The sequence below is a fragment of the Salarias fasciatus genome, chromosome 22, assembly GCF_902148845.1.
Source record: "Salarias fasciatus chromosome 22, fSalaFa1.1, whole genome shotgun sequence".
NCBI classification, from domain to species: Eukaryota; Metazoa; Chordata; class Actinopteri; order Blenniiformes; family Blenniidae; genus Salarias; species Salarias fasciatus.
In genome coordinates, this window is record NC_043765.1 from 22,192,535 (window position 1) to 22,207,477 (window position 14,943).

General features: G+C 46.0%; 2 protein-coding genes across 3 annotated transcripts in view; one reads left to right on the forward strand and one right to left on the reverse strand.

Annotated features, from left to right (window-relative positions):
- Positions 1-11,908, forward strand: part of LOC115409913 (dolichyl-diphosphooligosaccharide--protein glycosyltransferase subunit STT3B-like) — a 93,293-nt gene extending 81,385 nt beyond the window's left edge. Inside the window, exons 10-16 of the mRNA XM_030121248.1 lie at positions 397-608; positions 3,612-3,799; positions 4,431-4,602; positions 4,739-4,912; positions 7,095-7,208; positions 8,882-9,088; positions 9,625-11,908. Of these exons, the coding sequence (XP_029977108.1) occupies positions 397-608; positions 3,612-3,799; positions 4,431-4,602; positions 4,739-4,912; positions 7,095-7,208; positions 8,882-9,088; positions 9,625-9,699 (1,142 nt within the window). The 3' untranslated portion in view covers positions 9,700-11,908. The remainder of the gene's footprint in view (positions 1-396; positions 609-3,611; positions 3,800-4,430; positions 4,603-4,738; positions 4,913-7,094; positions 7,209-8,881; positions 9,089-9,624) is intronic.
- A 1,930-nt stretch (positions 11,909-13,838) lies between these two features.
- The window catches only part of osbpl10a (oxysterol binding protein-like 10a), a 68,048-nt gene continuing 66,943 nt past the window's right edge, over positions 13,839-14,943 (reverse strand). For both annotated transcript variants that reach the window (XM_030121249.1, XM_030121250.1), the window contains one exon: positions 13,839-14,843. In XM_030121249.1, the coding sequence (XP_029977109.1) occupies positions 14,799-14,843 (45 nt within the window). In that variant the 3' untranslated portion in view covers positions 13,839-14,798. The remainder of the gene's footprint in view (positions 14,844-14,943) is intronic.

Genomic DNA, 14,943 nt, shown 5'->3' on the forward strand with positions numbered 1-14,943 from the left:
GAAGAAGCGTATTAACATGAGCGGGAAAAGAATGTGGCGATTAGGAGTCCGGGGAACGCCCACGTCAGGACGGCGGCGCCACAATAACAACCCGAAACACAGACTGCAAAACAAGTGTTTTATTTTGTGTCTCGCGCCGTCCGACAGGCGGTCCAATCAGCCAATTACAGCGATCGATTAGCCGCTCACTTGTTGAACTTCTCGAGGCCGCCGCTGCCGCCGCTCGCTGCTTTTAGGGTCTGAGCTTCGCTGTTCTTGTTTTTATCTCCTTCCAAAACCCTCCCATTCATTTCCTGTCCTCTCTTCTACATCCACGCCGCCGCCGCCGCCGTCCTTGTCTGACCTGCTGTTGCTTTGTTCCCTCTCTCTGCCCCTCCCCCCTCCCCCTCCCTCCAGTGGCCTTGTACGCCATCAGCGCCGTGTACTTCGCCGGCGTGATGGTGCGCCTGATGCTGACTCTCACGCCGGTGGTGTGCATGCTGTCGGCGGTGGCGTTCTCCAGCGTCTTCGAGCACTACATGGGCGACGACACCAAGAGGGAGAAGCCCCCGGCCGAGGACAGCAGCGACGAGGACGACAAGCGGAATTCTGGGAATCTCTACGACAAGGTGCAGATGAGGAGAATCCACTGAGGAAATTCTTTTTTCCTTTTTTTTTTTTTTTCCGCCGCAGTGACGGGCTGTGTTGCAACATCGCTTCAAGTTTTACTCACTCTGCCATGATATTGGAAAAAAAAAAAACAAGCCAATCCACAAAGTGCCATTAAAAAAAAAAAACAACGGCCACTCAGATTGTATTTCTTTACAAGTCTCGCTCGTACACTTTTATAACACCTTTTGAGGTTTTTTGGATTTATCGGTTTCGTGTTTGTCAGCTTCCCTCCTCGCTCCCCACCACTTTGGGTAAACTGTGATTCAACTGTGATTCAGCAGCAACTGTCGGAGGCCGGCGCCATCGCTTCAGACTGTCTGCCGTCGTCACGCTGAGTGAAGCCGTGGCGTTGCCTTTCTTTTTCCCTCTCTCGGTTGCTGCCCCCACAATGCTTCTCAATGAGAACGACTTATAAAATAAACAAATGCTGTAAAACGATCAACGTCTCCAAGGGTTTAAATAGATTGAGCGTTAATATGAAGCCTGTAAAACATAAAAACGATGATTGCAATTTGTAGACTTTTCCCGAGAACTTTTAAATTGCAATAAATATGATAATAATCCACTTTTTATTACAGCAGAGTTGTTCAGCTTGTTTTGGTTCGGAGGCCACATACATGCAAAATTAAGCAGTCTAGTATGAAAAGAGCATATTAACCTTTTTTATAATGACAAATCCCAATTTGTATGTTTCAGTGCAAAATGAATAAAACTTCCTTCTGGCACAGGCAGGATTTGACTTTTGTGCTTGACAGAACTGTTAACCATATGTAGAAAAATAATCAAACTAACAGAAAATAGAGAACATTAGACGTTAATTTTAGGGGGGGGGGGGGGGCCGGGCAGAAGTACTCAATCGTTTAATAGTCATAAAAGGGTCGTCAGTAGGAAACACCTGGGAACAGAAACACTAGAAAAGGCTGCAATTTTATTAACAATTCTACATCCTACATCTACAACCTTCTTAAAACAATGTATAAAGCTCACCGGAAAAAATTACCATTTAATTTACAGAATAGATTTGCAAAGCGAGACAGTCAATATAGATTAAGAGGCACTGAAGTTTTCAAACGACCAGAATCAAGAACCAAATTGAAAGAAAGATGCATCACAACAAAAGGAATCAATTTATGGAATAAACTTGACAGTGAAATTAAGAGGTCTCAGTCCATTCACATCTTCAAGAAATGTTTAAAAGCACAGTTATTGGGAGGGTACGACTCTGTTTTAAAGAATGGTCAAACTTAGAATGATTGTTTCTTTTGAACATATCTCATTAAGGTTTTTTTTTTTTTGTTTTTTTTTGTATTTACACTTGGGAAATGGTTGTATTTGATCTGCAATTATTTGTGAAATGGTCATATTTGTATTTTGATTTAGTGAAATTGTTGTCTTGAATCTTGCATTTTTTTTTTTTTTTTTTTTTTGTGATATGTTAAATCTTGACAAATTGTCATTTATTTTATGTTAATAGGGGCAGACATCATAAGTCTCACTTCTTTCTGTTCCTTTTCATTTCTTTCTTTTAAAAAAGAATGAAACAAATAAAATCAATCAATCAATCAATCAATCAATCCACAAAATCGGAATTAATCCCGGCTCCCTCGTCATGAGAGGGTTTAATATTCTGGCAAGCAAAAATACTACAAATTACCTCAATTTGTGCCTCATTTGGCTCCCTGGAAATCTGTCAAATGATCTGAAACTCACATTAAATGCAGAGCTTGTCTTCAAACTGGTGTTGCAGGGTGAAAAAGTTCACACTCGCACTCTGGCTTTATGCTAATGTTAGCATGCTAACCTTCAGGTTCATTCTGTCTTTATGCTAATGTCAGCATGCTAACCTTCAGGTTCATTCTATCTTTATGCTAATATTAGCATGCTAACCTTCAGACTCACACTCTGGCTTTATGCTAATGTTAGCATGCTAACCTTCAGGTTAACATTCTGGCTTTATGCTAATGTTAGCATGCTAACCTTCAGGTTCATTCTGTCTTTATGCTAATGTCAGCATGCTAACCTTCAGGTTCATTCTATCTTTATGCTAATATTAGCATGCTAACCTTCAGACTCACACTCTGGCTTTATGCTAATGTTAGCATGCTAACCTTCAGGTTAACATTCTGGCTTTATGCTAATGGTAGCATGCTAGCCTCCAGGTTCGCCATGTTTGAAGCCTCTTGGTTTGACGCTCCTAGACTTCAGTGGAAAAAGTCAAATCAGCTGAAACATGCAGATCAGTTAGAAATCAGTGTTTCTGCTCTCATTATCAGTGTTTAAAAGGACTTTTATATCTCTCAGGTTAACTCTACTGCTGTTATTCATGTATAATACATATATATGTAGCCTCAGCCTTGAATCGTGCTCGAGGCAGTTAGACTACAGTAGAATTATTTATTTCCAAACTAAAATAACAATTGATAAAATAACCTTACTTTATAAGTGTATAACAAGCTCGAAGTTCGTGAATGAAGAAACGTAGGAAGTGAGCCGAAAACGCAGCTCAGAATGTCTCTAGTTGCTGCTCTGGTGCTGCCTGCTCCTCGCTGCTCGTCATTCGAAACATTGGAGGACTGCAGTCCTTGCTGCAGTCCGCTTCTCTATGTTGGATTAGGAAGCAGTAGTGAGTTGTGTTTGAACTGATGTGTTGTCACCGTCTTCGCTTCCGCGGAAGTGAACGTAGGTGTTGATATTGTGCAAAGTTCATTTTCTGCAGAGCAGCCGCAGTCATTTTCTGCCGCTGTGAAATAATATTAACTCATCACAGGGTTCATCTCACAGTTCTCTCTGATGCGTCTTCACATGGTTCAAAAAAAAAACTGAGTGTGCTCTAAAATACTTTCTTCAATTAGTTTGGTTAATAATTTATCCCCCTCAATAATTCATATTTCTTGAAAGCTTTGCAGCGGGTGCCTCCTCTCCTCCTCCTCTCTCTCAGTAGAGTTTGTCTCCCCCTGCAGGCCGGTAAGGTGAGGAAGCACGTGTCGGAGCAGGAGAAGGCGGAGGAGGGCCTGGGCCCCAACATCAAGTCCATCGTCACCATGCTGATGCTCATGCTGCTCATGATGTTCGCCGTGCACTGCACCTGGGTCACCAGCAACGCCTACTCCAGCCCCAGCGTGGTGCTCGCGTCCTACAACCACGACGGGTGAAATATACACACGCACACGCACACACTCTCCCTCTGTGTATGTTAATGGCTGCGAGACGAGCAGCAGCATCCCCCCTGGTTGTAGCTGATAATGCGGACGGACACACTCCTCCGCCCCGCATGCTAATCGGCACGTATGTTTCACGGACGCGGCGAGAGCATGCATCTTTCATGAGCGCCGCGCGGAAATATTGATACGTGAACCTGCGAGCCCGTTGTTTGACTGAGTTTTTCTGGGTCACAGGAAACATCTGCCATCCATCTCCCACTCTCCAGAACGCTTCTCTGTGAAACTGTAATTATTCTCCGGGAGGGAAATATTGACGGCTGAGACTAAACGGCAGACGCACGCTCTCATGCATTTATTAATTGTAGTACGGTGGGGTTTTTTTTTTTTTTTTTTTCCCAGACAATAGTGGAGCCACGCCACGGGGAAGGGATCTGACGCCTTCACGCCCACGCGAGCAGAAACGCACGCAGCGTGATTAGCCTACCTGCAGCTAATTGGCTTTGAGTCTGCTCCCTCGGCTCGGGGGGAATTCAGGACGCCGGAGCTGCTGCTGCTGCTGCTGCGACCTCCGATTCTTAACCTTCTTCTTGTTTCCCCCCCCCCCCCATCCTTGTTCAGGACGCGCAACATCCTGGACGACTTCAGGGAGGCGTACTACTGGCTGAGGCAGAACACGGACGAGCACGCCCGCGTCATGTCCTGGTGGGACTACGGCTACCAGATCGCCGGCATGGCCAACCGCACCACGCTGGTGGACAACAACACCTGGAACAACAGCCACATAGCGCTGGTACGGCCGCGCTGCGGTGTAGTGGTTAGCACTGCGCCTCACCGCCGGAAGGGTTCATGTTTAGTGTGGAAAACCCCCCCGTGGCTTTTGTCTCATTAAAGCGCCGCCTCTTTGTTCTCGGCGTCCCCTCCTCCAGGTGGGGAAAGCCATGTCTTCCAACGAGAGCGCGGCCTACGAGATCATGAAGTCGCTGGACGTGGACTACGTCCTGATCATCTTCGGGGGCGTGATCGGGTACTCGGGGGACGACATAAACAAGTTCCTGTGGATGGTGAGGATCGCCGAGGGAGAGCACCCCAAGGACATCAGGGTGAGTGTGGCGGGGAGACCGGCGCCGCTGCTCCGGGACGCGTAAAGCCGCAGATGAGGGTCGTTATTGTTATTGAGCCATTAAGCAACAGGTGCAGCTGCGCTGACGAAACGCACGCCGATCTGCGGCAAGAGGGAAGACGGTGAAAACAGGTTGCGTCACACTGAGGAGGCGATAAAGGGACAGATGAAGATGTTGCTTCATGTCTTAAAGGACCAATACGGCAGGATGAGACTTATCGGCGAGACGAGATGTGATCAATCCAGAGCTCCATCTCAGATTTATAGATCATATTACTGAGCTCAGCGACTGAGAGGAGCTCGTCACTTCTGTTTTATAATTCAGCATAATCAATCATAAATGATCGCCAGAGCTGATTGAAGCAATAAGCCGTGAAGACGGACAGAGCAGCTGCCCGACACCGAACATGAACCCATAAAACCAGGAGCTCAGAGGCAGAAGGACAGAGTCTGAGACCGAAACGGGTTTGAATCTGCAGGGGATTTATATGAGAATCAAATCTATTATAAGCAACTCAGAAAGGAAACGCATATTTCAGATGTCAGCAAATATATCTACATTAATAACAACTCAATCACTCACCAAATTTTATTTATTTTGTTTCATGTTATGTGAAATAAGTGAAGCAGCTGAAATGTTTTTTGCACAACACTGAAATTTTACATATATTTCAAATTTATGACATGAACTGAAGTATTTCAAGCTTTTTTTCAGTTGAACCTAAAATACATTCAGATCTACAGTTTTTTTTTTTTTTTTTTTTTTGCCAGATTTAGGGATCATATTTAAACTGTTGAAATGGTTTAGTTTATATATGTGAAGAATTAATGTACAAATCAGGTTTTTAATCACTTTAAATGCACCCTGTCCGATACAGAGTCATTCAAAAACAAGATATCAAACTTAAATAATGGGTTAAGTTACAAAACTGCACAGTTGTAAAGTTTTTGAATTGAATTTGAATTTAGTTTGATCAGCCTCTTTGCTGGGAGCAGCGTGAAGCCGTCAGATCCAGGAGTGTGTGTGTGTGTTGGTGTGTGTCTGCAGCAGACAGGTTCCACTCTTTCAAACCGCCGCCGCTCGCTTTATTAGGTCGTGGGCTCCGGCTAATTCAGCGCCGCCGCCGTAAAACGCTCCTCTCGTGAATGTTAAAAGGTTCGCTTGCTGCCGGAGCCGTTTTTCCGCTCGCTGACACACATTCCTCGTATTTTATCCGCCGAGTTTCTATCGTGACTGTTATTACGAGAGAGAGAGAGAGAGAGAGAGAGAGCAGTGTGTGGAGAGAGAGAGCTGCTTTATCCGAGCGCCTGACAGCCAGGTGAGAGCAGGTGAACATCGCCTCGTTAGAGTTTTAATGATATACTGCTAACACACACACACACGCAGCGGATCAGATACACCACAAGTTATTTTTTATTTTTTTTTTGTTTTAAACTCAGTCTGCCTCGCTGGAAAACTGGAGGAACTGAGGAAGCTTCGGTTTGAACTGAACGTTGAGCAGAAACGCTTAAACTCATCTCAACGCTTCATGTCATGAATGCAGAAAGTCAGAACAGCTGTTTAAACTTCTGCTGCTTCCGAATGTCATAACTTACTGATGATGGAATCAAATATCCTGTTACAGTATTGACTTCATTTCGTGATCAGTTGTTAGATTTTTTTTTTTTTTTTTAACTAAATCTGCTACAAACAATCTGGGATTTATTCTGATGAAGTTCGGTCTGAATCCACTTTACTTTAATAATTCAGACTTAACGTCACTTTTCCTCTTGCTCTCCTGTATATCGACAGATTTCTAGTAGTAAATATTCTGAGTGACAAGCCGTGCTTCAGTGGTGAGTGGGCAATTATTTCCAGCAGTATCCTGAATTTTTTTGCTGATGGTGAGAGCTCGAACAGCTCCGACCCTCATTACCAGAGGGCCAGAGTGTGATCCAGCAATTACCATCCCAGGTTGGGTTTGTGGATTCATTAAAATGTAATCCAGTTTTTGATCTAGCACTTTAATTAATAGGTACACAACGCTCACGTATTGTTGAAAATGGTTTTCCTGCTCCAGTACCGCTCTGGAAAATAAGTCGTTTTATGTCTGAATGAGTGAAATGTGTCAAACTGGACATTCGTAACCCCTCCCCCCCCCCGCCTCGCTCGTCTCTTCCAGGAGAGCGACTACTTCACTCCTCAGGGGGAGTTCCGGGTGGACAAGGCCGGCTCGCCCACTCTGCTCAACTGCCTCATGTACAAGATGTCCTACTACCGCTTCGGGGAGATGCAGGTGAGAGCGGGAGGGGCCGAGCGCCGTCCTCAAAAAAAAAAAAAAACAGCTTCTGTCGATTCAGGAAGTGAGAAGCCGGAGGTGGAAATGTGAAGGATCGGCAGAGGCTTTGAAATGCGCCGCGTCAGAGGAGGAGAAATGAGAGGAAGCCTTCCTGCCAGGTGCTTGCAGATGTGGCGCCGGCCAGGGAGAATCGCCATCCTCTCACAGGCCTCCGCCAAGCCGCGAGGAGCTGCCGGCGGCGCCGTCTGCTCTGCCAGGGGCGGGAAAGGGAGACGGGGCGACGGGGGACGGCGGCGGCGAGTTGTGGGAGTAGATTAGATTCATGGAAACAAGATGTGACAAGGAGAGAGCGGGGCTTTCGGGGACGACGGCAGGAGGAAAATAAGTGGAGCCGAAGTGCGGGGTAGTTACAGTTCGCGCCGCCGAGCCAAGGTTAGACACACAATGCATATTACAGCGGCGGAATGAATAAAATCTGCCCACGTCTGAGTGCGGCGCTTATTTCCTTTACCTTTAAAACGACAAGCTGAGCCGCGGCAATAAATACACAGAGAGGGAAGTTTGGGAGGCTTATGAAAATCTTCTGCTCCTCTGAAGCCACCTGAGAGGAGAGGAGAGATGCAGGAAGGGGCGGAGTGAGTGAGTGAGTGAGGGCGCCTGGAGAAGAGAAGAAGAAGAAGAAGAAGAAGAAGAAGAGAGGGAAGGAGGTTGGAGCTGATGGATGAGAGAGGGAGAGTGAAGGACGAGCAGTCAGACGCTTCTCCAGAAGAGTATCGGCCACGAGAGGCTGAAAGTGAGTCACAGGCAGCGAAACGGAGCGGCGGCTGAAGGCCACACACTGCAGTGTGATCACACGCGCACACACACACACACACACACACACACTCTCGCTCATTTCTGCCGGACGTTAGATGTTCTCATTTTGGCGTTGAGACGGATTATAAACGATTCACCTTTTCCTCTTGGCAACTTTATCTTATTTAGTTATTTTTGTTGCAGTTTTTTTTTTTTTTACATTATATATATATGTGTGTGTGTGTGTGTGTGTATATATATATATGTGTGTGTGTGTGTGTGTGTGTGTGTGTGTGTATATAAATATATATATATATATATATTAAGTTGTGTGTTTCGGTGACTCTTTTGTTGGCGCAGACTTTGCAGAGAATAATGACGGCGCTCCTGTTTGTGCAGCAGGTAGTCTGCCTCGTTTTGCATAATGAGCAGGAAACCGGAGAAAACAAGCGCGTCTGCTCCTGTTTGTTTGTCGAAGGCGTGCAGGATGCGCGCTGCCTCTCCTTATAGCGTCTCCTGCTCCGCCAGCCCGGCCGTTCGGCTTGAATCCAAAAGGGTTTCGGTGAAGCCGACAGAATTCTGCTCAGATCGTTTGGTTTCTACAGATTTGAGGGTCGTCTTCTCCCAAGATCACATTAACTTTCAGTCAGAGAAAGTTGCTCAGTGTTTCAAGTCCTGGAGGCGAGTGTATGGACACAAAGCTCTTCTCTGCTTTTCTGGTAGTTTTTTTTAAAAAATAAAAAATCAAATGTAGATGATATTAAATGGCCCGGGAGCTGTGCTGGAGGAGTGCATGCCAAATCCTGTCAGTAGGAATAGAAAAAAAGAGAAAGAAAGGTTTCTAAACCAAAGAACATGTCTCTCCCGTCTCCCAGCTGGACTTCAGGACGCCGCCGGGCTTCGACCGGACGCGCAACGCCGAGATCGGCAACAAGGACATCAAGTTCAGGCACCTGGAGGAGGCGTTCACCTCGGAGCACTGGCTGGTCCGCATCTACAAGGTGAAGAGTCTGGACAACCGCGAGCCGCTGGACCACAAGCCGCGCAGCGTGGCGCCCAAGCAGAAGTACACCTCCAAGAAGGTAGACGCCTGCAGCTCAGGATTCACTCCGTCTCCCACTTTTAGAAAGAAGGGTTTTTTTTATATATATTTATATAGCTGCTCTGAAAAAGCATTTTAATTTGAACCGTCTCCTCAAAATTGACTGGAGTTTCCTTGAATTTCTCCCTCAGACGATTCAGAGGCTGATTTATTTGACGTCTTTGTGCTTTTGGAGAGTTTTTTTTTTTTTTTTCCAGAAGAGAACAGGAAAAAAAGACAAAACCTCATTAGAGCAAGTAGTGTTTCTCCGTCTCTGCCTCCAGTAATGTGTTATTCTGAAAAGCCTGCTGGTGTCGTGTCAGACGGACAGGAAGAAGCCGATTTGTCGAAGTTGTCGGCCGTTTAGCAGCACGCCGTTACGTGATAACGCATCAGCAGCGCCGCGAAGCGCAACAGCTGCCAAAGCTGTGGATTCACCTGTTTCCTGCCGAGTGTTTCCACTCTGTAGTTACATGTCATGTGTAAGTTTGATTCCTCAAACTCACTACTTTTCTTTGTTTTTTTTTCCCTCCGCAGACGGCCAAGAGGAAGCGAGGACACATCAAGAACAAACTGGTCCTGAAGAAGGGCAAGAAACTGCAAAAAAAATAATGCAGACCGAGAACTTTAGGAAAACAAACGTGAAGAAATAACCTGGAATAACCAATGAAGAAGAGGAGGAGGAGGAGGAGGAGGAGGAGGGCCGTTTAGCTGGCACTGGCTGGCCCGGGCGTCTCGTCGGAGCGCCCTCGTGTGTCGAGGAAGTGTCACATCCGGCTCGCTCCTGTTTTATCCCCAGGATGTAGTTTCTTTTTCTCTGTTTTCTCTGGACTCGCTTTTCTTCCCCCGTTCTCTCTTTGTTTTTTTTTTTTGTTCTTCTTCGTACTTGAATGTGCGGCGAAGGCGCCGGACCGCTCCGCTCCGACCGCTCATCTCGTTTTCCGTCAGTAAAAAAAAAAACTGCTTCTCAGCGCAGGGATGGGGGGGTGAAGAGGAAAACCCGAGGGGAACATTTTGCACCAAAGACCCATCGAGCCTTGCTCCGCGGCACATGTCGAACTTGGATACCTGAGGAGCGGCGGCGGCGGCGCCGGAAGGCCGAGGATCTGGTTCCTGACGCGTGTACAGAGGACAGTATGCGGTATGGAGGAACGCCGCCGTCTCGACGCGGCACGACTGTAATATTTCCCTTTCTATCAGCGCCGTCATCTCTCCCCGTTCGTCTGCCTGGCTCCCCCAACCTCACACCTGTTCAGAAGAAGGAAATTGGCCTAATGTGTAAATATGTGATGTAAAGAAAATGTCTAAGAGGAAGCTAATATATTGGATCGTTGTGATTTTTTTTTTTCTTCTTTTAATTTCTTTGTGATTGTTTCATTTCTTTTGTATGACGGCAAATAGAACCGTGAATGCAATAATTCTTGTACAGAGGGGCTCCAGATTGTGGTGAAAGATTTTGAATGTGAATTTTTTTACACCCCTTCCCCCCCTTTTCTCTCTCTATCCACACCTTTTTTTTTTTTTTTATCATCAATTGCATAGATTGTACATTTCAGCTGCTCGGGGTTTTCAAGACGGAAGCTAGCAACTGTGTGTAAAAAGTAGTGATAATAAATTGGGCCTCCCGTCCTGCAGGGGGAGCTCTCTAGCTGAAGCCTAGTGCCTCGTCGCTGCCGGCCACCTTCTCCGACCTTTTCAGTTCTAAAGTGTGTTTTCTTTGAGGAGAGTCAACAGGAAGTGTCGCAGGGCGAGGTTTAACTTCACACACACATCTCCACAAGTCTCTGGAGCGGCGTCCCATTTTCAGACTGTGTGCTCGCTCAGACAGCAGAGCATCAACCAGGCAACAAAACAAAAAACACTGAACAGCAGTCATTCTGAGGGAAAATCATCTCCAGCCGTCACATTTTCCTTTCCTCAACTTAGAAAATCATCTTAAAGAGTCGAGTTTTGCCTGTTGTTTATTTTACCTGCAGGTAAACAGAAAACCCAGACCTGTGACGACTCAAGTCGATTAATAAAAACTGTTCGGTGATTATTCCTCATTTCCCTCTACGACATTTACTTTAAAACACATTATGTTCAATTCTGTTTTCTTTTTATTAGCAGAAATAGTGCGCTCGTTTTCTCCATCGATGAATCAATCAGGTGTTTTTGTAGAAAAATGTGCTTCAGTTTCCCAAAAAGCCCCGAGATAACAGCTTCAATTGTCACCGTTTAGAAACAGTTTTCTAAACTCAAAAAAATGAGGAAATCGTGAAATTACTGCTGATTGTTAAACAACGGTTACTCCCGGGGAAGAGTTTGCTTTAAAAAATAAATCGCTGAGACTTTAAATTGGTAACTAAAGCTGTGATTTTACTTTTTGCCTATTTTGTGAAATCATGTTTTCCCATCATGCATGATTATTTATTGAAATGAAAAAAAAAATATATTGTCAACGACACCAAAACAAGCTAAATCCTGACTTTTAGAGCCAAATCTGCTGCAGACCGCATTTCCAAAACTATTCCTCCAGTTCTGTTGTATTCTGTATTTCACCCAATATTTTAAAAATTAAATAAGCAACAGTTAAAAAAAAAAAAATAAAATGGTGAAATTGAAAACTGCTGCAGACTGCATTTCCCATGATGCATGTTGATTAAATTAAAGAAGCTCTTAGGATTTTCTCTCTGTTTCAGACAATATTTCAAACAAGTAAACAGTTAGCTACATTTCCCACGATGCATCTGAGTTTATTCTCATCTTTTTGGATTTCTTGTATTTTAAACAACAATCCAACCACATAATGAATTACTTCTGAAACTGATCATGAAACAAATTTGAACTGTAACTGCTGCAGACGGCATTTCCCATGATGCATTTCTGCTGATCAGGCCCTCTTTGTTGGTACACAGTGTGCTCAGCTCTGACCGAGGCCGCCGCTGTCGTCGTCGTCGTCTTCTTTGGTGGGCTCTGTACTGTTCTGTGTGTTTGGCTTCAGGTCTAAAACAAAACCGTGTGTGTTTGTATGTTTTCACTTCATCTTCTATCAAATTAGGAAGACGTCGGAACAGGAAGACGTCGCGCTGCTGTACTTGTTCTGTCACATCTCGCAGAAAACTGACTTTTACCAGATCGACTCTTCTTTCCCGTCACACGTTTAAAGTGTGTGTGTGTATGTGAAGTGTGTGTGTGTGTGAGAGACTCTCTTTGATCTGGTTGCGTTTGATCTCCTCTGAACACTGTGCGTCAGTTTTCAGGGCATCAGACCTTCAACACGACGCCACACTGAATGATTTGCTGCTGTTGGACAGAGTTTTGGAAAAAGCCTTAATGTGATGTACAGTCTGCTTTATTTCCTTCATTTGTTTTTTTTTCTTTTTATTTCTCAGTTTACTCCCTCTGCCGAGTGCCGTGTGTTTCTAACACCCCTCCCTTCTCGTCTCTGCTCACCTTCAAAGTTTACATTTCTACACTGTTCTTCTGTTCAGCCATCTTTAAATATACACTTCGATGAGAAGCGTGTGTGCCTCTGTGTCGTTACTGTGCGGGAGCGGAGTGGACGCGGCGGACCGGGCCACTGGATGGCAGCATTAAGCCTCGGAGTGTGAGGGAACGCAGGAGGACTGATGGGGAAGAGCAGAGCTCCCTGTTCTGACCTACATTCACCTCAAGCCGAACGCTGCTGGTCTTAATGTTCTGGCTGACTGCCGTTTCATCACATTTTCTGATAATTTATCAAATTAACTAGCAATTTTTTCATCAAATTTGTGTGGATTTGACGGTTGTAGCTCGGTTTCATGAGACGACCGACTCTTAAAGCATCATTTCTGATGCTTCCTTTCAAAGAGCGCCTCCACTTTCTAAGTATGGAAACCCGAAGCAGCGTCGACATCTGATCTTTATATTTAGATTCCAGCTAATTTATGCGTCTCGCTCCTCGGATTCTGACGGGATGGGATCGTTATGCCGACACCTGAATCCTCGCCCTGCGAAAACATGCTCGAGATGCGGAGAGTTCCGTCGGCGCTCCGCGTCGGAGTGTGTCGTGGCGTGCGTCTAAACCAGGGCAACTCGTGGCCCGAGGAGCGACAGCTGAGCCGCCGCTCGGCGGTATTACACAACAGATTCAGAACATCGTGAAAAAAGAGAGAGAGGAGGGAAAAAAAGAGCATGTTTAATTTAAAAAAGGTAGAAGGTCTTTATTAATTTACAGACTTCTCTTCATCCGCAGTCAGCGTCTCCTTCGGCGAATCCGTCCTGACTTCCATGTAAGGCCTAACGTCTGCTCCTTACTAATATTCTGATATCACGAGAGGAGGCTACCAACTGGCTTCTGGGAAATCAACCGGGGCCAAAAACAACAGAAAAACACACAGCCGTCATTCTGAAACGGTCGAGAGAAAAATGGTGCAATGAATCCGAACTTCAACCCAAAGGAAACAGCAGAAGTCAGGAAGACATTTCAGCATTACGTGAAAAATAACAATTGATTTGGAATTTCATCTGAGATAAAGTTTGGACATGTTGGGGATTTAAATAAAACAGTGAAGAAGCTGTTTGCAGCAATTCAAAGAGCCTCAATCCCACCCGTCATTAGATTATCTTTAAATCTCACTGTTTTTTACAAAAACAACCTTTATTAAAAAGAAAAAAAAAAAAAAGATATTTGCTGCCATCGAATTGACACCTGATGTGAGTTTTTTGTTGACAATTTTTTGGATCTGGGGTTGTCAATGAGTCTCTCCGCTCATTCGTTTCCTCCAATCGCAGCGAAGGCCTTGTGGTTGATTCCCACCTCGTCTTCAGCGCCGCCGCCGCCGCCGCCGCCGCCGCCTCACAGAAACATGGCGGCTGCTCCTTATCTCGGCGTCGCCTCCTGCCGGTCGGCCTAATCGCACCGCTAGACGACCCGGCAGCTTTTAGCCACAAGCAAACCGCCGTTTCCTTTCGGAAGATACCAAAACGTGATGTAACTAAACCAGAGGTAGTAACGGGAACGACGTGACGGTAAGCGGGTGTTTCAGACGGGGGAGTAGCATACTGGGCTAATAAAATGTGGCTAGATACATTCATAGTGCAGACGAAACAATCAGGACCTTCACTTTCTAGTAGCTCGCTGTAATATAATGTATAGAAATATAATCTGGGTTCAGATGGCTCCAGGTGGCGTTTCTGTCCCGTAAAGCTCTGAGAGACTCACCCTGACTGAGGGGGGCGGTGGGGTCGGGGGGGGGGGGGGGGGGGGGGGGGGGGGGGGGGGCACAGGTATGAAACACGGGGTTGGTCTCCACGGTTAAAAGTGCTTCTCGAACCGACTGGGCTACAGTTTAATGTGATACGGGAGACGTCTGCGAGGCCAAACTAAGAAGCTCGGAACCGAACATCAACGCTGTCTGGAAAAAAAAACCCAAAAAAACAAAACACCAGTGGCAAACGTCGTTACTGTGCGTGTGCAAAAAAAGGCCTTGGCAAGGTGAAAAATAGAAATACTCTACTCTGAATAGTAATACTATCAACTGCTTATAAAAACCAGGGATTTTGTGTCCCGAGTCCCGAACCGTCTCCGGGTTCAAACGTCCGGGATCCCTTTGGCACCGTACTGGTTTCCTGTTTGTGTGGCGCAGTGAGTCTGAAGGCCTGCGGGGGGCGCCGGCCCCGCTCTGCCGCCGTCCCCGAGGAGCCGCCGCGTCCGGAGCGCCGTCCGTGACCGATGGGTCGTTCCGGGGTCAGGTGGACTTCCACAGCGGGTTGTTGTAGATCCAGCCGTCGCCCTGCAGAGACGGACGTCGGGGTTAAAACCAGGAAGTGAAGGTCGGGTTCAAGATGGCCGCCAACATCACAGAAGCAACATTATCTGGCCGCGGTTTCGTG